Source organism: Phaethon aethereus (genome assembly GCF_964289735.1).
Source record: "Phaethon aethereus genome assembly, chromosome: 5".
NCBI classification, from domain to species: domain Eukaryota; kingdom Metazoa; phylum Chordata; class Aves; order Phaethontiformes; family Phaethontidae; genus Phaethon; species Phaethon aethereus.
This window is the reverse complement of record NC_138579.1, coordinates 44,775,892-44,798,483: the sequence shown is the minus strand read 5'-3', so window position 1 is coordinate 44,798,483 and position 22,592 is coordinate 44,775,892. Positions and strand designations below refer to the sequence as shown.

The following is a 22,592-nucleotide window of genomic DNA, read 5'->3' as shown; positions in this document are numbered from 1 at the left end:
GCAGCACGGGCGTTGAGCCATATGCTTCTTGAAGCTCTGTCAGTGAGGTATGAAATTGGGGAAGGTTTGTGGTCTACCTTAAGCAGAAGTTGGTGAGGCTGAGATTCAGCTTTTCTGATGTTCTCCAGGCTGATCACATTAATTCAAATGTAGGGGTGTTTTTTCTGCTGTGGATCTCTCTTTGCCTCACTTCTAACATCAAAGTGAAAAGGGCCTCCGAAACCCCTGAAGTTGTCATGTGGTATGTGCTGCATAGAATTGGTGGTATGTGCTGCATAGAATTGGTGGTATGTGCTGCATAGAATTGGTGGTAGAAACTATTGGCAAGATCTGGATGAAGGAAAGATAATTGAGCAGCAGATGATAGATAGTTTAATTTTTCTGTAACTTCCTGTTAATTAAAAAATGGTTTGAGGAAGCATTGTGTTAATACTGTAATCTTAGTGAGGGAAAAGATCCTGTAAGTACTTTAAGCCATGGTTGCTGTGTGGGCGAATTCAGGTTGATAATGAAAAGTTGAACGGGGAATGAAAGGGTATTCTTCTAGTCAGCTGTTTGTCTGAGAGGAGCTAGTGCTACCTTCTTAAGAAAATGATATATAAAATCCTAGCAGTGGTCTCCACTAAAATATATTTCAGCTTATCAATTAATGACAGGTACAGTGCAATGCTGTCTAATAAAACTGATCCAGATCTTCAAATGCCATCTCTTTGGCTATTTTAATATGAAACAAGTGATATCTATAGAACTAGTGTGTTATTTCACAAAAAAGAAAATACTCTGGTTTTAAATCTGGTGGTGTGTCTTGGTTCTGGCACGGCACCATAGGCTACAGTCTTTCTAGAATGGATGCAAGCAGCAAGTAGTGCCATGTGTGTCCCTGTTGACATATTTCAAACCTTATTCTGTGAAACAATCCCTAGAAAGGGGGAAAAGGAATACACAAAGGGAAACTTGTCCTCTATGCATTCAAGATATAGCTGCTTGGAATACACTAAGGGGGCAACTCCGATGTTGTTTACCTGTCTATTTTGACAAGAGATTTGAATGAATTACTGCAAATGAAAGATAAGTCCTGTACTACTGTTGGGCAGGTTTCCATGAAACCTGTGTTTCATGAGAAAACTCTCATTATCCTTATCCTTCCATTAAGAAGCTTTGTCTGGCAATTATGTTAAACTTCTCTAACCACTCCATTGCACTCATTCCAGAGGTCAAAATCTGTAGGCTGTGGTATGAGTAACTTCTGCGTGTCTTATGAATGCATAATGTTTTTGCCTTGCCTCACCTATCTAGTTTGGCAGACAAGATAGACTATTGAAGTTATCTGAAAATCTGAGAAGTCTTTTGAACTGTCCTGGGTGATGGTTTTACCATGCACACAGGTAGGAAGGAGTGTATGTGGCGTGGGGGAGTTTATATTGTCTGGGGACACTTGTATGAACTGCTTTGTTTGTTTGCGAGTGTATAAAAGCACAGAGTCCACACTGCTGTGGAAATAATTGACCTGCTGAAGTTGCACAGCTGACCAAAGGCATTGCTTTTTGGTGTATTTTAGCCTGTTGGATGCAGTGTGCTCAAGTGACACGTGCAGAGCAGCTTCCCTGGAAGCATGTAACAGGGGCCAGGGTGAAATTTCTATCTTTCATTTTGCCAGCTCTTGTCTGCGGATTGAGGTCCCTCCTACCTGCTGCATTCTTGCTACACAGTGTGAACCCAGTCTTCTTTCCTGAGCTAAGATTGCGTGGTACTTGGCAATGTAGGATTGCCATCTAGGTGAGATGAGAAAGCTATAGGCTTGTGAATGTGATCCAGTCATTGGCGCTATACATTGCGAATGGGTTTGGCTGTGTTCCCTTTCCCTTAGAAAGGTATAAATGCTCTACCTGCAGTTTCACCTGTTAGCTAAATGCAGACCTGTGCCCTGCTCGTGTCAGGCGTGTAAAGACCTGAAGTTAAACCAGGCAGCAGAGTGGAAGTGGTGGTACTCTTCCTGCCTGCCTGGGCAGTACAGTGACTCCAGCTCATATCATGTCTTATATTAAGTTTTGATGGCCCTTCTGGCAGCATGCAGCTCTCTACATACAACAGATATGAAAAGAAACCCCTAGTCTGTTCCCCTTTGAATGTCTCAGAACTTATTTCATTTCCATATTGCTTTGCTGCCACAAGGGGGTAATGTTGCATCTGCTCCTTGCTTTCCCCATCTCCTGGAAGCAGAAAGTTTCTGAGTTCTTGAATAAAGAAAACAAGATAGCTTGAGGACCCCCCCAGGCCTAAATTGCTGCTTATCTCCTTAGTTACCATACATTTGCAAGTTCTTCAATGTTTGAGGAAAGGCATGAATGGGGATCCTGAGGGGAAATGGCTCTGATACAGAATGCAAGCAAGGGAGCAGCTTATCCTCCTGTCTTTTGTACGGGTTTGAAAGGGACAGATGTGGATCTTGAGATGAAGCAGGTATTTTGTCTTTCTGACATGCAAATGCCCATGAGTTACAGCTGTAAAAGACCACCTTTGCAGAATTCCTCTTGACTTCTTGCTCATTGCCTGCCAAGCCTGGAGGAGACCTTTCTTAGCAGTCTGCCTTGTTAAAGGTTTTGGTTGCATTTAAGTGGTTGCTCATCCATCCTTAGAAGAATTTCATAATATGGGGCTTATCTGGAGGAATGCTTAGTAGATGTTGACTGGAGTCTGAGGGGTCATCTTTTCTACGAGGCTGTGTTTATTTTCGTGTTCAAGTATGCTGTGAGCTATTACCTAAATTTTTGGGCTTTTCCATATGCAGGCAGTGAGTATGGGTGGGGTTTTTTTTCTGATGCAAATAGGCATGGCTTACTCACAGCCATGAAGGGATGCTTCTTCTGATTCTAAACTGTAAATATGGCATCGACTTGTGGTCAAGCTGTGACCAGTCTGTGGTTAAAGTAGACTGACAGGGTAGGAACGCTCCCTTTCCTACCAGCAATGGTCAGTTCTCTGTGTAAAATGGAAGAGAGTATTGTCACTTTTACGACTCATTCTTGAGTTCCTGCTGGAGCCTGAGCTTCTGATGTGCTGCTCTGGTTTTTGATTTAAATGACCAGGCTGTTCAGATCTCTGCATACACTGGCTTCTGGTAGCTTTCTCACTGTGTAAAGCACTGAATGAAAAGGTGCATGTCACTCATATCCTAGCCTTAAAAACAAAACAACCAGAACATTTCCTTGCCCCCTGCTGTGGGTACAGAATTGCCTACTTAGGAGACAGTTCTGTGACTGAAATTTACTGTCAAAATAAAAGAAGAGGGTAGTGATACTTCCTTTACTTTTTTGGGGGGAGGGATCTAAAGCAGGAGGGAATTGCATTACCTAAAGCTACAGAATGCATCTTGTCATGGAGACAGAACACCTACCTAATGTATTCCATCTTGGTTTGTTCCACACTTCACAAAACCTGTGTTACTATTTTTTTCCTAATTGCTTACAGCAGTTGCAGCTTGCTTATTCAAGTATTTAATACCTATTGCAGCAGTGATGTGTTGAGTTCACTGAAAAAGAGTAGGTGGAGGGCACACCTGAGCTGTGGAGAAGAGAGGCAGCAGTAGCATGCTGGCTGCTCAGACTGCACATCAGTGGGAATGTGTCCTGTGCCAAATCTAAATGGACCTACCCAATATCATTTCTCCCCACCCCTTACATTCAGGCCCATTGCTTGTGGAAATCTTGCTAGTCTGGTGTCCTGGCATTTGTAGTTCGGGCTCAGCATTTTGTTTAAACTTACAGTGTGTAGACCTTCCCTGTGCTGTGGAAAGAAGGATTTTCTGACAACCTTTTAGCCTCCATGTGTAATGTGATAGTTTTGGAAAAGTTTATGCTGTGCTGTTTTCAGGCATCGTAAGAAATAATTCCAAAGGTGCTTGTTACAATGCTTGAAAATGATGATGATAGAGATAAGTAATATCTCAGTAGTTAGTGAGGAACAGTGGGGTAAATAGAAGTTATGAAGGGGTTTGTAAGCAGAGACAAGAGGTTCAGGTTTGGATTGGGAAGAGGGGCTTGAGGGGTGAAGGCCAAAACTGTGACATGGGGGAATGATTTCTGGAAATGTTAGCCTGGACACACAGGAACGAATGAAGACCTAATTTGTCAGTGCCAAACATAAAGTGAATTGATAACCTGAAGGTAACATGACCATTTAGACATGATATTTAGCTGTGGTGATGGGTGAGATGTGAGGCTGTGGATGAACTTGGCAAGTTTCGTTTGTTTGGCCTTTTCTAAAAATGGAAAATACAAATTAGGTTTATCATGAGAATGTAACCATAGCCTGAACTGTAGGAGAGGCTGCCATGATATCTAAATGGCCAGCTGATGTCTACATGAGCTCTGAGGTTTTTGATGCCAGCTTTGTGTTTCTTTCCAGGCCAAGCCTGCTGTCTCCATGTGGGCAGGAAAGACTTTGTTTTACAGAAGTTTGACCTCTTGAATGCTGTGGTAGTTGTTATGTAGAAGAGCAAGTGAAAGAGGTGCCTACTTTCTTGCACAAAGGTTCCTCCCCCGCCTTTGCTGGTTTCCTGATTTAAGAATAATGTAAGGTTGCTAGAGCCCTTTTACTTCATTACTGAGAGTTGGTGGGGGAAAAAATGATGCCTTGTGCTTTCCGTCTTGCAGTGACTAATAGAGGCTGCTCCCTGCTGCTGAGCTTCCCCGTGTACTTTGGAAAGTTGAGCATGTGCAGTCTTCACCAAAGTTGCAGAAAGGCTTAAGCCTTCTTTTCTTAGCCTGAATTTAAATATACAGCAATGACTGTAGCACACAAAAAGAGATTCTTTTCCCCATGTTACTCTTGCAGCAGTTTGGCTTGCAAATTAAGCAGGTATAGAAATAACCCTGCTTTCTCAAATACCTTCGTGGTGTTTCCACGGTCAAACTGCTCCCCTTCCCCCACCTCTTTTTTTGGTAGTCCAGGCCTAGCAATGAGGAGTTCACCTATAAAAGAAATAGCTAAACTTTGTTTCTCTGCAGTCTCCAGGAAACAGAGACCTGTTTCCCTACAAGTGTCAGTCTGTGGGATTGTTCTGGGACTTTGTTTTGTTTTCACCTGCTCCAACATGGCAGCAAGGGAACTTGTTGAAATTGGATTCTAGTGATGTTTCTTAATGAGAATGGAAGAGGTACATGCTTCCAAACTGGCTTACTTTTTTGCTTCTGTTGAGGAGTAGTGAGATCTAAAGTTGGGTGGGTTGTTTTGGTTTTTTGGGGGTGGTTTTTTTTGGTTGGTTGTTGTTTGAGTTTGTTTGCTTTTGAGGAAGGCCTGTATGAGATGACCATACAACAAAGATATTAGATAAAAACATATTGCTTAGAAGTTAAGACAGCTGACTTAACAGATAGCTATTTGGGGGTACCATAAAACATACCAGTTCTCAGCTTTCCTACAGACAGGGAAGAAGTGGGAATAGCTTCCCTCTCTTGAAAGCCATCCTTTGTTAGGTTGTCTGTCTCCTGTGCTGTCTGCACACGGTTTCCCTGAGGCCACCTGAATCCAAGTGCTGCAGGGTGGGCAGCATATCCAGAAAAGCTCACTTGGCCTGGAACAGTTACTCCTGTTCCCCTTTTTTACTTATGTGCATTGAGTTCATGTACTTGTAGTATTCTGTCTAGGGGATGATGCGCAATTTATGATTAATGGTAGTCTTAGACATGCTTAAACTGTCTAGCTGTGATTCCTAGAGCTTGTTGTCTGGCTGCAGATAAGAAATGTTAAAACAATCTCTTAAGTTTTGTTTTGGTTTTGTTTCCCTTTTGCCAAGAAACAAGTTATGGGCAGGCCCTCAGCCCTTCTATTTCAGGCCTGCTTGCTCAACTAAAAGCTGTGTGGAGCTTTCTTGAGTGTGGGGAGGAGCTGGAGATGTTGGCAGTATAGTGTGCCTCTTTCTTATGCTAATACAAGCCCTTAATCGTTAGATGTGCAGTCACTTACATATATTGTGTGCGTGCACTCATTCTTCACGCTCTTTATAAATGCACACAGCGAGCGTGGTGTGCCTGGGGGAAAAGTACCCTCATCCAGTTATTCGTCCCTCATTACAGAATCTGGGCTGGAGAACTTGCAGTACAGCAGCATGCGTCTACTCTCTGGGCCTGGAGCAAGAGGAGAGAGAGGGTCCTGTGATCTGACTCAGTAATACAACTATAACCAAAATAGTGATGACTCTAGATTTCTCCAGTTGAGCTGTTCTGGTCTGTTGAATAGCTAACATGCATTTTAAACATTTTCTACATATATATTTAACTGATTGTGCCAAATGCCTGTTTGTGTGATGATGTAACTGACCCCTCCCTTGCTCTTCTCGAGAAAGCACCTGCTGGAACTGAAGGCTGTGAATAAACAGGGTTCATTATCTGCCAGGAAACTGACTCATTTTTCTGCTTGAAATACATTAGTATAAAATCCTTCCCCTGTCTTCATGAAGTGGGAGGGCTGGGGTAAGTGGCTGAACTGCCCTGACGGTTATCTGTTGGCCTGACTCCCTTCATTACTCCAGCCTGAACAAAGAGCATTTTAAAGGAAATGATTGATGTGTGGTGGGACCTCTGTTTTCATAGCCTTAGAAGCCTATGGAGATAACGGTACCGATTCTGCCCCCTCAGGAAAGACACCTCCTCTTCAGTTCCCTATGGAGAAGCAGGAGTCCAATGTAATTATCCCAGAAGCTGACGCAGATTTGTGTGCGTGGGTAAGCAGAGACTTCTGCTGTCCACACAATCTGTGGTGATGGGAACTCCCAGAAAAGGAGAATTTGAAGCAGACATTATACATATGAAGGTAGGTAGAATAGCCCTCAGAAGACTAAAGCTGTATGCAGGCTGAGGGAGTTCACTGTGTTGGCTATGTTCTGGCCATGCTTTCAAGCCTGTTATCGTAACCATGATGATGAGGAACCAATTCCTTCTAGATCAATTTCTGATATAATCTCATGTTGTTACAGGTCTAAGTGGAGGAATGCAATGTCTGTCTTCAGCTTGGCTGAGGTGCCTGCTCCATTGTGAGCATTGGTATAAAACTGCCACTGTAGACCAAAAGGAGCACATGTAGTAGCTTGAGCTGATTTAATATTTCTTTTCTCCTCCATGCCCCTCTCATTTTGCAGGGGCAAAACTTGAGTGCAAGATCTTTCATCATTCTTTTAACACTAGTGTTATTGCCAAACTAATAAATGCTGCCATAGCTGCTCTTGACCCTTTTAATGTCTATCATGGATACGTGCTTCCTCTTGCCCACTGAAATAATGCATTAATCATTCCCCAGTTGCTGTATGGTGAGGACTTCTGCATAATGATCGCTCATCTTTTGTTCTGATGCATGGCCTTTGTCAGCAAGTGAAGTAATAGATTAACAGCGTGACCTTGAGTCCACTTAAAACAGCTGTCATCTTCCTCAGAGCCACTGACTTTCCCTATGATGAGATCCAAAGGTGTTGTGCTATGTAGCTCCTGTGGCTTCAGGTGGTAAATGGAAGGTGAAGTTCCTAGTCCAAGAGCAGAGGTGCAGTAATAGCAGAATTCATCATGTTCTGTTACTTTCTAGTTAAACTGAAGTAGGTAAACTTTAAAGGGTTAAGCATGTTGTTCTTGAAACACTGCTCCCTGCCTTGTGATTAGGAGAACTCAAATCCCAATGCTTTTTTCTGCTGTTCAAACTCTTTATCTACAGTTCTTTGTTTTGTGTTAATTGCACTCCTCCCTGCACTCCTTCTCAAATGTACCCCTTCCCATCCTGGATGAAGACCTGACTTGCCATCTGTTTTCTGACTGAGAAATCCTTACAGCTTGTTTTCTACACGATTCTTGCCCAGAACCAGTGAAGGGGGAAAGATTTTTTTTTTTTTTTTTTTTTTAATGATAACTTCTGTCCTATATCAAACCTGGTTTTCTGACAACTTCACACCTCCGGCTAGGAAGGATGTCTTATCTGTCCCTGGTTGCCCTTCAGAGTTAGCATAAGTTCTTTCTCACAAACAGGCCAATGTGTTTGACAAAGGCCATGTTTGGAATGTATCTGTGATTACATATTGCATCTTTGCTGTCACTGCTTTCCCTAGAGAAAGGAAGTTTTCTTGCAAAGGGCGTTCATTATGTGGAGTAACTTGAAAAAAAAAAAGTTATGAGAAGAATGCCTAACAGGGCTTTAATATGCATGAGAGAGGCAGTGACCAACTCTCTTTCCTCACTGAGGATGAGTTGTATGGCAAAGTTGTGAACAAGGGGATGAAGGAGCAAACTCAGAGAACTGCAAAAGTGAGTGTTGAGGTTTTCATCAGTAGTGAAATTCTCATATTTATCTCTTGTAAATGGTTACAACTGTCTTAAGAGAAGTTTGAGCATTTTGTTTGACTGTATCTTCTCTTCTAATCATCTGCTTCTGACCTGTCTTGATTAAAATCTTGATACCAGGCTAAATATGTCTAACCATAACCATGTGAAAACTGAAACAGTCTAGAAATGTTAGCTTAGAGGTATCAGAGTAGATTATGTTAAGGACTTAATTTTAGAAATCATCTTTCCAGGTAATGTTTAGAACTGCATACTGATTGCTTTTTTTTTATTTTAAGCTTGAACATGAAACTGGTGATAGCAATAGTGTTTTTCTGTTTGACAAGAACTACAAAACTTTTATGGAAAATGAAGCTATGGAACAAAATACTTGATGGTTTCTCCTTACATGATTTCAGTTTGCTCTTTGAAAGTAGGCAACACAATACAGAGATGTCTGAAATAATTTTTCTCTATTCTTCTGAGAAAAGGGAAGGGGGGGAAAAAAACCCACAAACCCAAGCCAGTGGACTGGGTTCGTTGAGATTTTTGTTTATAATAGTTCTCTAGTGTTCTGTTGAGGCAATAATTGATCTCCAAGAATTAATTGGGCTTGTTAACATTTAATAATTGAGCTTAGGATTTGATGGAGGGTAGTAGGGCTATTGGGCAGCTGGAGAACATTCAGCTGTCTTCATGCTTCAGCTTTCTTGTTATCTTTAGGTTAAACATTGCCCTGCTGTAAGAGCAAGATGACTGAAGGGAATCTAGTTCTAAATTGCTGCTATTCTTTACATTGCTATGAGGAACCACAGGAGCACATGCATAGGGACTAGTGCTCAGGAGATCTGACTGTAATTTGGAGAGCTGAAAAAGGGATGTAATATGAAGTAGTGTGGTAATTTCACCTCCAAATGGGCAGTAGGGAATATAAAAGTCTTTCCAGGGAAGATATAAAACCAGAAGAGGAAAATCACAGAAGCTGCCAGAGTTGTCTGTATACTTCTGCTTCAAAGGATAACGATCATAGGATCATAGAATAGTTTGGGTTGGAAGGGACCTTTAAAGGTCATCTAGTCCAACCCCCCTGCAGTGAGCAGGGACATCTTCAATTAGATCAGGTTGCTCAGAGCCCTGTCCAACCTGACCTAGAATGTTCCAGGGATGGGGCATCGACCATGTCTCCGGGAAACCTGTGCCAGTGTTTCAGTACCCTCATTGTGAAAAATGTCTTCCTTATATCAAGTCTAAACCTTCCCTCTTGTAGTTTAAAATCATTACCCCATGTCCTATCGCAACAGGCCCTGCTAAAAAGTTTGTCCCCATCTTTCTTAGAGGCCCCCTTTAAGTACTGGAAGGCTGCAATAAGATCTTCCCAGAGCCTTCTCTTCTCCAGGCTGAACAACCGCAGCTCTCTCAGCCTGTCCTCACAAGAGAAGTGTTCCATCCTGCTGACCATTTTTGTGGCCCTCCTCTGGACCCTCCCCAACAGGTCTGTGTCTTTCCTGTGCTGAGGGCTCCATAGCTGGATGCAGGACTCCAGGTGGGGTCTCACCAGAGCAGAGCAGAGGGGCAGAATCACCTCCTTTGACCTGCTGGCCATGCAGCTTCTGATGCAACACAACGATGAATTGCTCTTAGGCCTTCTTCATAGCTGAAGGCTGGGACTGTGGGAGAGGCAGGAGTGCTTGCTTCATTTTACTGGTTTGCTCTGGCTGTCAGTGTGCAGCAGCAGCTTAGGAGGATGGCAGCTAACTGAACGCCCTTTTGATTTTAAGGAAACTGAGCCTCAGTGCTGTTTGTTAGCGCTTCCCTTTCGGATGGGGAGGAAAGCCCTTCCCTTGGTGTTGTGTGGAGTAGCACTTACCCAGTAATGCGTGTGCTGTGACAGCAAATCTAAGATGTGGTGTAGGTATTGCATATCCTTAGAAACTGTTACTGAGAAGTTAAATTTGCTGCATTTAAGTATCTTCTCAGTGCCTGCTGAGATGAATCACTCTGTCCCCAGAGCTTTTGGTGGCAATCTTCGCCCCATGCGGGGAGAGTGTGGGTATAGGCCGATGTCTGATGTGCAGTGAGCAGGTTGCTTCATGACTTTTTTCCCCTCAAGCTACAGCTTCTGGCATTCAGCTGCTTCATTCCTGGGAAAATTCCCTTTTCTGCTTGTAGTGTCTTGTGTGTGTGCATTCTCTTTGTCTCTCCCTTGTCTAAAGGTGTCCTGTAACTTGGACCTTGCTTCCTTTTCCCCCTTGCTAGTGATTGCTGCTGTTTGCAGACCCGAGGTAACAGAGCAAGTGTAGAGCAGCGGTTCCATAGCTACTGAAGTCTGACAGAAAAGGAGTCTGCTGAGATCTCAATGCTGCTGAACAGAGGCAATTTATATCTCCTTGTAGTAGTTTTAATAATAAATAAAAAAAACCCAACAAAAACTACAATCCCCCTCCTCCTGTTGTAGCAAGCTGGGCCAGAAGCATCTCTCAGGGTGAGCAGAGTTAATCATCATTGCGGCATTGACTGACAACCTGGAGGATGATAATGTGTGATTTTTTTTTTTTTTTTGCCTTTTTTTCCTGGTGAGCGTTGGAGGAGTGGAAATTGCAGTTTCTCTGCTAATTGTACTTTAGATGTCATTTGTGACAATTTCATATTGTCTAGACAGACATAGTGGAGCAATTGCTTCCACAGAGCCTAGTGTTAGCCTGTTACATATCTGGGTAGCAAAACTGGGGGCTGTAGGAGAGGAAGAGGGTGCTGTACGCTCCAGAAAGGATTTGGGAGTCAAGCATGAGCTACTGAAATGTTTCAAAAGGAGATAGAAGCAATGTGCATTTCTGTTCTCTCTATGCATGCTTCTCTGTTGGAAACGTAGATGTTCCCTGTAACAGAGCTCCTTCTATTCACCTATGGATTATGTTTGTCCTTAACAGAATTGCTCCCAACCTCAGCATTTACTATGGCAGGATACTGGGCTCTCTTACACTTTGGGCCTACTGAAAACAAAGAGCTTTTGTCTCTCCTGGGACTTCGCGTGGCAAAAACTGTGATGTGGCACCTAGGACTTGATAGTGTGCAGCATGACCTACTTTAAAAACATTTATCTGTGCCTTCCTGGGGGACAGTAGGTTACACTACCAGTCACAGATGGGACACTTTATTCATGATTATAGCAGTGTATCTATTATTGAACCCATTTGTCAGTACCAAATGCATTTGGATCTGTAATTTGGGCCTCAAGGGCTCAGTCTAGAATGAGTTAGTTAAGTAATATATTTTGTGTTTAGTACGCTGATTTCAGTACACATATTGTTATTCTCTGGAGCGTTAAGCACAGAGATAGTACATCTGTATCTTACGAGATTGCATGTTGCTTTGTTTTGGTTTGGTTTTTTTGCCTACTATATGTATTTACATCCACCTGTTCATTGCTCTCTGATCTGAGAAGGCATAGTTGTAGGGCAATTAAGAACTACCAGCCAGGCTTAAAATCAGCTATAGCTTTTAGCAGTTGCTGTTAACTGAATTATCTTTGTCCACCTGATCTGAATGTGGCCCTAGTATGTGACTTGAGTGCCTCAATGTGAGATAGTGCAGGAACTGAGTTTGGGCTTGGAAGGCTCTGCTGGAAAGGACATCTTAGCTGAGACCGTTCAACTCGGACACCACAGCCTCAGAGAGGGTCTTGGGGAGTGTGTTTAATAAAGTGTGTTCATCATCCCGCTCCCCACAATCCTGTAACTACTGGTCTTCCTAGGGAGCCCTTCTGGTGAAGGAGGTGCTCCTAAAGCAGCAGCAGCTCCTGTTGCTTTGTGGGGTGGTGTTGCAAGCTGTTCAGGTAAAATCACAGGGCTGTGAGGCCTGTAGGAATTCTGTTTACCTGGATACCTGCCCATCCTGTGGCTCAGGCAACTGTTGGTTTGTGTTTTACTAAAGTAACACATATCAAGCTCTCATCTGAGGCGCCAGGTACTTGGTAGAGCAAGGCTCTTCAGGTATTTATTTCAAGGATCAGATGAGATGTAGAGGTGAGAGCTGTAGGTTCCCCAAAGTGCTGTTCCCAAGCCAAGCAGAAGGGCTCCTGGCAGACCTATACTAAGTTACCACAGTGTGTGCCCTGCTCCTGCTTCCACACCTTTCTGCTGTCCTCTGGTTGGTACATTTTGATTTCCTTCAGCACAGCTGCTGGCTGTTCTCTGAAGGTGATCCCTCTAAGTCAGTCCTCTTCTTGGGCAATTGCCAGCCTTTCCAAACGTGAGAAGAGAAACATGGCTAGAGAATACCTGGAGACTCCTTTCTAACAGAGCCTGCTGGGCGGTCCAGCATGTACTGGTCATCTTCCCTTGTGGCTCTGATTTTGCCGTGTCATTTAGTGGGCAGACCCTGAAGGGCTGGGAAAGAGGGTGGCATGTGCAGTGTATAGGCGCCAAGACTTTTGACAGGGGTGATGAGTTTGATTATTTGTGTGTGCACATTATCAGGACATTGTAAGCTTTGCAGGGAACTGGCATCAAACAAGCCACTTGCATTGTGTGTAGGTTGCTCACATCTGTAAGGAGGCACTGCTGTTTCCAGGGTTGTGGCCCTCCCAGGCTCGGCATGCTGTGGGAGCTCTTTCTCCCTGATTAAGTCCCGTCATTAGGCAGGACGGTCCAGTAGGGTGGCAGCCTCTGCACATCCAGGCTGCTTGCAAACGGCTGGTTTTGGGGTGCTCTGGATAAGCAATTCTGAAGTGCAGACTTCTGAAAAGTATGTTGCCCTTGCAGTGGCAGTAACCCAGTCTCTCTGAGCTCTCAGCCAGCGGTTTAGAAAGTGGCCAGCTGACTGAATAGGTAGAATATCACTTCTGCAAATTTTAATCTGTCTCCTTCCCCCGCAGAAGGAATAAAAGCAGTTTATATATGATGCAGGTGATAAGTATACCTCATAGATGTAAGACTTCAGGTATACTCATAAAGCTGTTGTACTGTTTGTTCTGCATTAGCTGCTTTTACCTATCTTGACTTACATATTTAGAGCAGGAGAAAGGGCTTGGTAAGGCAGGATTGAAGTATGATAACTTTCTAGGGAGCAAGGGATTCCTAATATCTAGCATATTGAAGGTTAGAGCTTTTGACTCAATAACCTGGGGAATTAATTAATCTCAAAGTTTAAGAGATTTAATAACTGTTCTTGAATAAGACAAATGGTTGCCAAGCAACTTCATGGCAGAGAGGACATGATTTCTTGCCTTCTGTAGAGTCCCAGTGCTTTGCAGCAAGTACTGAGTCTCCTGAGCTGACACATGCCTTTCCAAGTAACTGGAGTGATCTCTTGCTGTTTTCTGTATTCTAGATTTATAATGTAAAGCTGAAGTATTTTTTTTTTTTAACTGCTGGAAAGCAGTGAAAAATTGTCTTGAGATCCTGATGGGAGGGGCTGCTGCTGGAAAAAAAGTCTCATTTGCATTTCTACTGTTTTTGGCTAGAAATGGGAAGTTGGGCGTAGATTATATTTGGTCCTTCTTCCTGCTTCCTGTGTTGACGCTTGCTGTCCTGCATTGCAAATGCTGACTGCAAATTCGGAGTGTGGGGCTAAGACTGATAGGACCAAATCTTTCTCGCCAGTTGTGTGTGTGGGTGAATAGAACAGATGTAGTGTTGGACCTCTGTAACTTTCAAACCGTAAAGGTTTTAATTTAAGTTACAAAGACTCGAAAACAAAATTTAGTAGGAGTTCCAAAGCAAAAAGACTTGAAAGGGAACTCGGCAGCCTTATAAACTTTTGGTTTTTCCACTCCCCACACACGCCCCAAATCATCTCTCTTGTTAATCTAATGGCTGCAACAGGCTTGAATGAGTCACTCTTGAAACAATGCCATCCTCTGCTTTATGACAAGAAGCTAGATAGAGGTGCATGTAGAACCAGGGTGGAGGACATGTTCCTGCTATATACTTTTGATTCTGCTGCCTTCATGACTCAGACTCACTTCGCGCATATTCAAGCTGTCTGGCTGCATTTGCATACATTTACTTCTTGAGTGAATATTTGGTATCTCTCCCTGTGGCTGATTAAGATATAGAGGAAATTAACCTTTTTTTTGTAGCTGAAAACCTCTCTTTCTGAGCCTTGAGACTAAGACTGAATATCTCACTGTGAATAAACACCAGAGATGCCCTTAGAGTCCACATGCGGAGCTGTGTTCATTGTCCCATGCTCCTTGGCCCATTCCCTGTGTAGCCACCTTTGAGTAGGTGAGAATTTGACAGGTGGCCAATGCAGTGTTAGTGTTTATGGACCTGACAAATTGGGTTGTCTTGTCTGCAAAGGAGAAGTAGGAGATTTGCATCTTTTTCTTGAAACTTGGGAGCAGGTTTGGGACCACTCTTCTTTCTTACTCGAGGTGTTCTTTCCCCTGTACAGTGAGAATATTACACTTTTGAATAGCTATGTGGTGAAAATACTTACACCATCAGTGAGTGGTTCAGTATGTTGCAGAATTCTCTGCACTGATGACAGAAATAGTCTTAAGAGGTTTCAGAAACTAGGACATAAATAGGAGGGATGTTCCTGAATGGTCTTTGACCTTGTCATTGTTTTTCTTTTATAGGAGGTTGCTGGAGTCTTCCCTCATTTCATTATCTCGCTATGATGGAGCAGGGTCCCGGGAACATCCGATCTACCCAGATCCAGCCAGGTAAGAGCTAAATGCAATATAAAGGCATTTAAGTTTCATAGATAAAAGCATAACTTCAGTATAATTCACTGAATCCTTGAATATTGGACCCATCTCTTCAATGACTTTCCTTGGGGGCAGGGTGCAAACCAAATGAGAAGATGCTGTTAAGTTTGGGACAGAATGAGTTAAAAAGGAAGAAATTGCTGTTGAAGGAAGCACATAAGGATTCCTGAAATCATTTGGGATAGAGAACACTAGGTGGCAAGCAGGTCCAACAGTAAATACGATGATATCAATAAATTTGAAATCTCTTTTGAAGTAAAACAATGGAAAAACAAAGAGTCTGTTCAGGAGTAAGGAGAAATGCAGTAAAGGCAGTTAGAAGCTGGTGTGAGAAGACAATGTGCTTGGAAGAATGGGGTGTCTCCATAAATGTGTCCGTATGAGAGAACATAACTAGGATACTAAGTATACATAAGAACAAAATACGGACAATTATTTTGGAAGTCATGAATCACTGACATTAGACATAGAAACATCTGTAGTGCTGCTTAATCTCCAGAAGAGGTGGGAGTGTTTCAGAGGGCTAGAAAAAGCAAACATGGCAGAGTTATCAAAAATGGAAAGGAGTGATCTTTGCAGTTTCTACTTAGTGTATTAAGAAAGCAACAGATGGAAAAATGTGACCCACAGATGCTGTCAAAAGAACTGATGGAATCGTGAACAGCAAGCAGCTTTGGAAGCTTTCAAAGAATAAATTGTGACAAATAAGCTTTCTTTAGATGGGTTTAACAAAGCTATGAATGAGGAAAATTCAGTAAGTGTAAAACATACTGATTTAGCCTCTTAGGGAGCCTCTGGCATAGCTGCATGAACAGAAGGCTACTAGGATTTATCATAAAGGAGAGTACAGGAATACCAGTGTGTGAAAATTAAATATCTAAGTTTCTGAAGGAGGTTTGTTTTTTAATCTCTTTTTTTTTTTTTTTTTTACACCATTAACAACAAAATCTGCATTTTTATACAGATGATGCTCAAAGCACAAGTTCTGAAATAAAAGGCTATGTTGCAAACTGGCCACATGGTATAATTATACTGGTAAATAACTTCTTGCTAACTGTCTCTGTAGATAAAACCTGGTAAAGGTGAAGTCTTGTATTAGGCTTTTTTTTCCATTTATTGTAAAGAAAGTTGCTTTGTAAAGATAATTCAAAGTCTGAGGAATGACGTAAATAAAACTGTAGTGAGGTGAAAGTAAGGTGGAGTGTGCTACCTATATGTAAGGCCATTGGGAACCCAACCTACGTAACTGCAGAAGGTCCTGCCAGCTGCATGTCAGAATGATGCTGATAAATGTAAAAGCTTTCTAAATGGCAATTGATTAAATGACAGGTAAAGGAATTGATTTACCTGGAAAGATGAAAATGATATTTTACAAATGTTAATTAAAAGGTATTACTACTTTCAGGTCAATTTATGAATGCCAAGAGCTGCTAAATGGCTGGAAGTACACCATTCCTTATTTCTGGAATACTTAATCCAAAGCAGGCAGACTTACTAATCAGAGATTGTAAGAACTGATTCTGGCTTTCTGGGAGCTGCCCTTTAAAAAAGAAAAGATGGAGGTAACCTGCTTAGGTTACTAAATTTTTTTTTTTTCTCCCATGTCAGATCTCTGCTATGATGCAGCTCAATAAAATGTATGAAAAGGGATCACTGCCTGAGATGTTTCCTAGCATAAGGAGCATTGTCAAAAATATTTTTCTACTTGAAGCCGTTTTTGAACTGATACGATGCTCTTCGTGTGACAGTTCAAGTGTTTTTAAGTTGTGGTTATGGTAGAAGCTATAGTAGCTTGAGTTTATAAGGAGTTTTGGAAGAAAAGTCCAGTGTTGAAACTTCTTCTAAGAGGTTTAATTTGTACCAGTAAGTGTCACTGTCCTTTTCAGAGGATGAGATTTCATAGATGCACGAGCAGGAACTTTGAGTGGGGCAAGATCAAAGTCTTCCTCCATAAACCTTACTGGTGTGCTAGGCTAGTAGGATCTTTTTAACTGTCCCTTTAACTTGTTAGAAATTGTGGATGTGATTAAAAGGAGTGCTTCTGCATTTTGAATTGTTTTTTTGTAGCATCAAAAGTTTGTAATGGAAAGTTGCGACTTTCAGATGTTCTTAAATAACAAAGTGGAAAAGTGAGACAAAGGTGAAATAAGCATACATCTATATATGTCTCTCTGTGTGTGTTTTAAATATATGTTAAAAATATATCTACCTCCTTAAGACCAAGCTGTCTCCAGTGGAGTCTTTTTTTTTTTTAAACTTCATGATCTGAAGAATTTATTTTTAGAATGTGTATGTGTATGTTACTTTTGTTTCTGCATTTACTATCTGTAATGGTGCTATATTTGAATAACCTAGGTCGAGAGTGAGGCAGGGAGAACATTTCTGAAGTTCCCTCAGCTTTAGAATGAATATTCTGATAGACTGCTGGAGTCCATTTCTCAGTGGCCTTGCTGAACTTCTCTAAGCTCAGTTTGGCTGTTCTGTCATTCTCCACAGTTTGCATAGGTACTGAGCTCAGAAAAAAATCTGCAGAGGAATCAAAGCTGTCATCGACAAACACCTATATTTATTTATTTTAAAGTAGAAATATTAAAAAAGATGTTCCCAGGCTGCATATGTAAAGCATCACAAGGATGTTTGGTAGATAAGTCTCTAGGAAAGAAAATAAATCTAAGCTGTTAGAAAGTTACTGGGAAGGAGACCCTCAGGCCGAATGTTGCCTCTGAGTTGAAGGCTTAAGTGGAATGGAAGCAACCAAACATGGTGTCTGCTACCAGCATTGCTTTCAGCTCAAGGATTAGTGGTATATATGCTGCCATCTGTATCACCAAGGAAATTAATGACACCGATCAGGTAAACCCTTTAAAACAGTCTGCTGGCTGAGAGGCATTTAGAAGTATGAGCTGTAATAATGTCAATGCACATCCTGGCCATCAGCATCAGTGCATGGTTGATGAGTGATGTCAGTACTTCTGAAATGTTAGGAAGCTTGGGGGGTCTGCAGAGCAGTATGGTGCTCTTGGATGCAGACACACCAATTCTTGTGGCTGTCTGGGAGAACTGGGTCTAGACATTATCCAGTTGATGTTCTTGTGAATTTTTTTTTTTATATTTTTTTTTTTATTTACTTCCTTAGGAGATACTGAAGTGAGGGAGTGTGAAAGAAGCAGCCTTTGTGTAAAAATTTTCATGTTGTCCATAAATATGGTCAGGTGGATTGAATATCTGGCTGTAGCTGAGGACACTGTGCTATGTAGTACCTCGCTTTTTTTACTCATGATGCCAGTTAGAGCAAGATACTTGAGCTTTACTAATGCTAGCAGAGCATATCTTTCCCTCAGTTCCACTTCTGACTGGCTAGCCAGCAGCACTGGGTGCCTAGAGAATGCACTGGTTGTTGGATGAGACAGAAGCTATTTGGTTCTATCTGGTGTTTGCACTGCACCATTTCAGTGCCTTGTTCTGTGGTGGTGATGTGTGCCAGCATAGCCTCTCCTCCTCTGAACCATCTGCTCCAGTAAATGCAGTCCAGTCACCTCAGAGACTAGGTTAATTTAATTCCTTGGTGTTGTCAAATACAGCCTACTGTCCTGTGGATGCAAACTTGGTTTAAGAATTACTGGATAACCTCTATCTGTGTTTTGCCACTGCTTTGTTAGAAGCACAGGTGACAAATAAACGGACTAGGCAGCCTGCTGTGACTGGAATGTGTTTAGCCAGCTGGTAGACTAACTTTGGTCAAGGGCTGATTTACAGTTGTGTTCAATAGCTGAATGAACTGAAGAGACATGTTTAATGTTAGCTGGTGTTTCGTATGCTGCTTTGCAGCCTTATTGTCCCTCCAGGACAGCTAAATCTCTTATGCTGGCCCTCAGCTCTGGTTCTGATTTGTGTCATAACTGTATTCCAAAGACATATACAGCTCAATAAATACAATTTAATTTTTTTTGCTCTGCATGCATTCATCTGCAAAGTTTAATTCCTTAGCCTATTGCTTTGAATATGTTTCTGCCCTGCCCTTTTGTATTTTATCCCTCACACCTTTCTGTGTATCAGATCTAAACTTCTTGTCTTCTCTTGGGAAATTTTTTTCACAGTCTATCCAGTCTACATACCATGTGCTGTCAGGAAGCTGAATCTGGCATCTTGTCAACCATTATTGCCTACTCTTTCTTGTTCTTCTAACAAGTGTCATTGTGTTTTTTCTTGTGATGTGCTGCATAATTTGAGAAGACGAAATGTCTGCAAAACTCATTCTTCATACCCTTCTGTAAAACTGTCCCTTGGTGTGATATTAGCAAAGAAAAAAGTTTCAGTGATTACAGTGCTGGACTTCTGAGACCACTGTTCACATTTTCCAGTGTTGCCTTGTTGCCATGTTCCTTCCTTTCTCTATGTGCATGTATTATGCTGTAGACTTATTTTTAGTCATACACAGAGGCTTTGGCTTTTGGAAAAGGCCAAAGAAGAGAGCAGCTCCTTATTTATGAGCGCACTGCTGTAATGCCTTGCTTTTTTATACTTGGCCTATTAAGTCTTCAGGGGAGTAGAGGGAAGTGCTGTGTTTGTACAGTGAAGCCTTCCACATAATATAAGCATGAATGGCTTTAACTCGTCAAACAGTACCTGAAAGATCCAGGAGGAATCCAAAACAAGTTGAGCGTGTGGTTCCCTCTACCTTTTTGCTGCTTATTGACTAAGGTTTTAGAGCCCTGAGCCTGTAGTTTGTCTGCTAAACTTGCCTCTTCACCAAGACGGCAATCTAGTAGGATACAGGGAGCTTACCTTGGAGAACACGCTCTCTTTTTGTGTCTATGTGACTTCTAATTCTTTCTTGCCACCCTCTCTTTTGCTTATATGCTCTGAATGTATGGCAGAATGGGAAAGTGAATGTCTTTGGGCATCTGCAGTCAAAACAACATTAATACAATCTATCCCTTGAAGAACTGGTACATTTCTTTCATGGTGCTCTAGGGAGCAGTCTCTAGAAATACTATTAAATGTAGGTTTCCACTGAAACACAACTTTAGCAGCAGCAGCAGAGCACTTTATCAGACCTGGTCTGATTGTTTGCTGCTCATGCTGTTGTAGATGTGAAATGTATCCATATATATAAGTAAAATCTTACTCCCAGTACGTTCCTATAGAACCAGCACAGCTCTGGAAGGGAGAAAAAATAAAAAGTCTTCTAACCATCGTATTATCAGAGATGATTATGGAGTTGTGTTTTTGTCGCTGGTTGTGGTGTAACACAGTGAAACTGTGTGTTATTAGTCACTATAAAGTTAAATGTATCCTTAAGAGTCTTCATGGCTGATGGTGAGGTCCAGTGTAAAACGAATTTAGCTTGAAACTCTGTTCTGAAGATAGGTGGCATTCCTATAAGGCAGACAGGCCACCTCTCTTTGTGACTGCAGATGAGTATATTTTCATCTCTAGACTATCCCCTGGAATTCACTGTTCATTTGAGGTTTTTTGTTTTATTGGTCTTTGTTTAAAGCTGTTCACACTTTCATTTGTAGATTAAAAATTAGGGCTTCTCTCTCCATTTTCAGTCTTTTGCCCCTGGTGCATTTGCAATAAATGAGATTGTATTTTTGTGACCCTGGAAAGTACCAGTCTGGTAACTTGAACTGAATAAAAAAGAACAAAATCAAACAAGTATGGAATGGAGGGGGAGGAGCTAGAAGTTAAAGGAATAGGCATCTTGATGTCTAATTACTTGGGGGGGGGCTGTTGTTGTCATTTACCTGTCTAGCATCAAGGAAGGGGGTAATATTGGTGTGCAGTAACTGATGCAAACAAAGGCCAAGTTATGCATGAGAGAGAATTAATTACAACGGAAGGTTTTCCTTTCAGGTGGGATGCAAGGCTTTTAATGTTCCTCTTAACATACATCTAGTGGATCTGATGAAATTGCCACTATATGAAATCCCTACTGTTTGGATTACAAAGGAGTTAAACAAAGCTTTTAAATCTTTTTTTTCTCCTGCTTTGATACTTTATAGTGCTCCTCTTAGGTACCCTCAAAACAACAGCACCTTCCTTCAATGTTTATTTGAACACTGATGCTGCTTAGCACTGCAGGCAGAGTTCAGGTTGGGATTGGGCTTGATTCTTATCAGGGATGCTTGCAGGGGTTAGTTGTATGAATAAATGAAACAATGGGCGCAAAGAGTCCCGAGAAGCAAATTTCTCTGTGCTGTAGATAAGCTTTTTGTCTATAGGTACTGTATAGTGCTTCTGTTTGCACAGCAAGGGAATCATGTGGGAGTGTGGCATATAAAAGAAAGAAGATTACTTCTACTTTCTTTATTTACTCTGTCTTACGGATGAAATGCAAACAGCCAATTTTGTGATATGCTGTTACTGTCCTGTCACTTGGAGCTCAAAAGGAAAAATAGGACTGGTTGTCATTCTATACTTGTATAATGAGTGTCTGTATATCTCTCTTGCTCAGGTTGTCTCCTGCTGCATATTATGCTCAGAGGATGATCCAGTATCTTTCCCGGAGGGACAGTATTCGACAGCGCTCAATGCGATACCAACAAAACCGTCTCCGCTCTTCCTCCTCCTCTTCTTCCACTTCAGAGAACTCAAGCCCGTCTGTAGAGGGAAACGACCTGGAATTTGAAGATTTTGAGTAAGTGTGCACGCTATCTTGCCCTCTTCCTTGACCCTGTTGTCAGCACAAGACTGCTTTGTGGCTTCCTACTGTTTACCAATCAAAGACATCTCAAGCTTCCTGTAGGAACAGGTTAAGTCATTCAGTCAATAATTAGAGCAGTGATTGCTGCAAATGGATCTTGTAATTTCTGTTAGGAAAATTAAGGATGCTTTAGGCTACCTTCAACACATCAGGCCAGCTCAACCAGATTTAAAAGACTGGTTTAATAAAGAAAAGGAGAATCTTTTTCTCCCATGGAACAGATGAGGAGCCAGGAGTTTATTAAAGCCTTCAAATCTTGAGACAGAACAGGAACCACGAAGAGGCTTTGCAGGACTTAGTTCTTTGGTCTAGGGCTGTAGGAGACAGCCAGATGTGTTCTGTTACTTTTACTTGCTCTATCTGTACAACTTTGTCAAATTAGCTGAAGTTCCTGGGGTTGTATTTTCGGAAGACTTGGTGATTGTGAATCTGTGTTAAGGTTTAGTTTCCTTTAAGGAGAGCAAATGGCCTCTCGTGTCAAAATGAGGAATGACTGCGTCCAAACCTTAGAAGAGCACTGCTGTAAGCCACCGTATTTCCTTCTGACAAACTTTTAAAGACTGCTCTCCAGCATCTGCTTTTGGACTTCCAGCGATACCCAGTATAATCCTAGCAAACAAATTTATTGCAAACCATTTCCAATAAATGGAAATATAGTAATGGATTGTTCCAATGGCATGGAGACCAAAAGCTCAGGAATTTAGATTAAAATCCATTTTAGCAGAAAAGACAATATGACCTTTCTAGTCTGTCTTCAGTAATTTATATTTAAATATGGGATTTTTTTCTGACCACCTCAAGTATTTGACTGAATTTTCCTCCCTTTGTGTGTATTATGATTAAAACAGGATGATTCTGAGTGTCGTCATAG

General features: G+C 41.8%; 1 protein-coding gene across 1 annotated transcript in view; it reads left to right on the top strand.

Annotated features, from left to right (window-relative positions):
- Positions 1-22,592, top strand: part of AMBRA1 (autophagy and beclin 1 regulator 1) — a gene marked incomplete at its 5' end in the record, with an annotated part of 130,041 nt that overhangs the window by 9,581 nt on the left and 97,868 nt on the right. The window contains 2 exons of the mRNA XM_082000451.1: positions 14,881-14,967; positions 21,473-21,655. Coding sequence (XP_081856577.1) covers positions 14,881-14,967; positions 21,473-21,655 — 270 coding nt within the window. The remainder of the gene's footprint in view (positions 1-14,880; positions 14,968-21,472; positions 21,656-22,592) is intronic.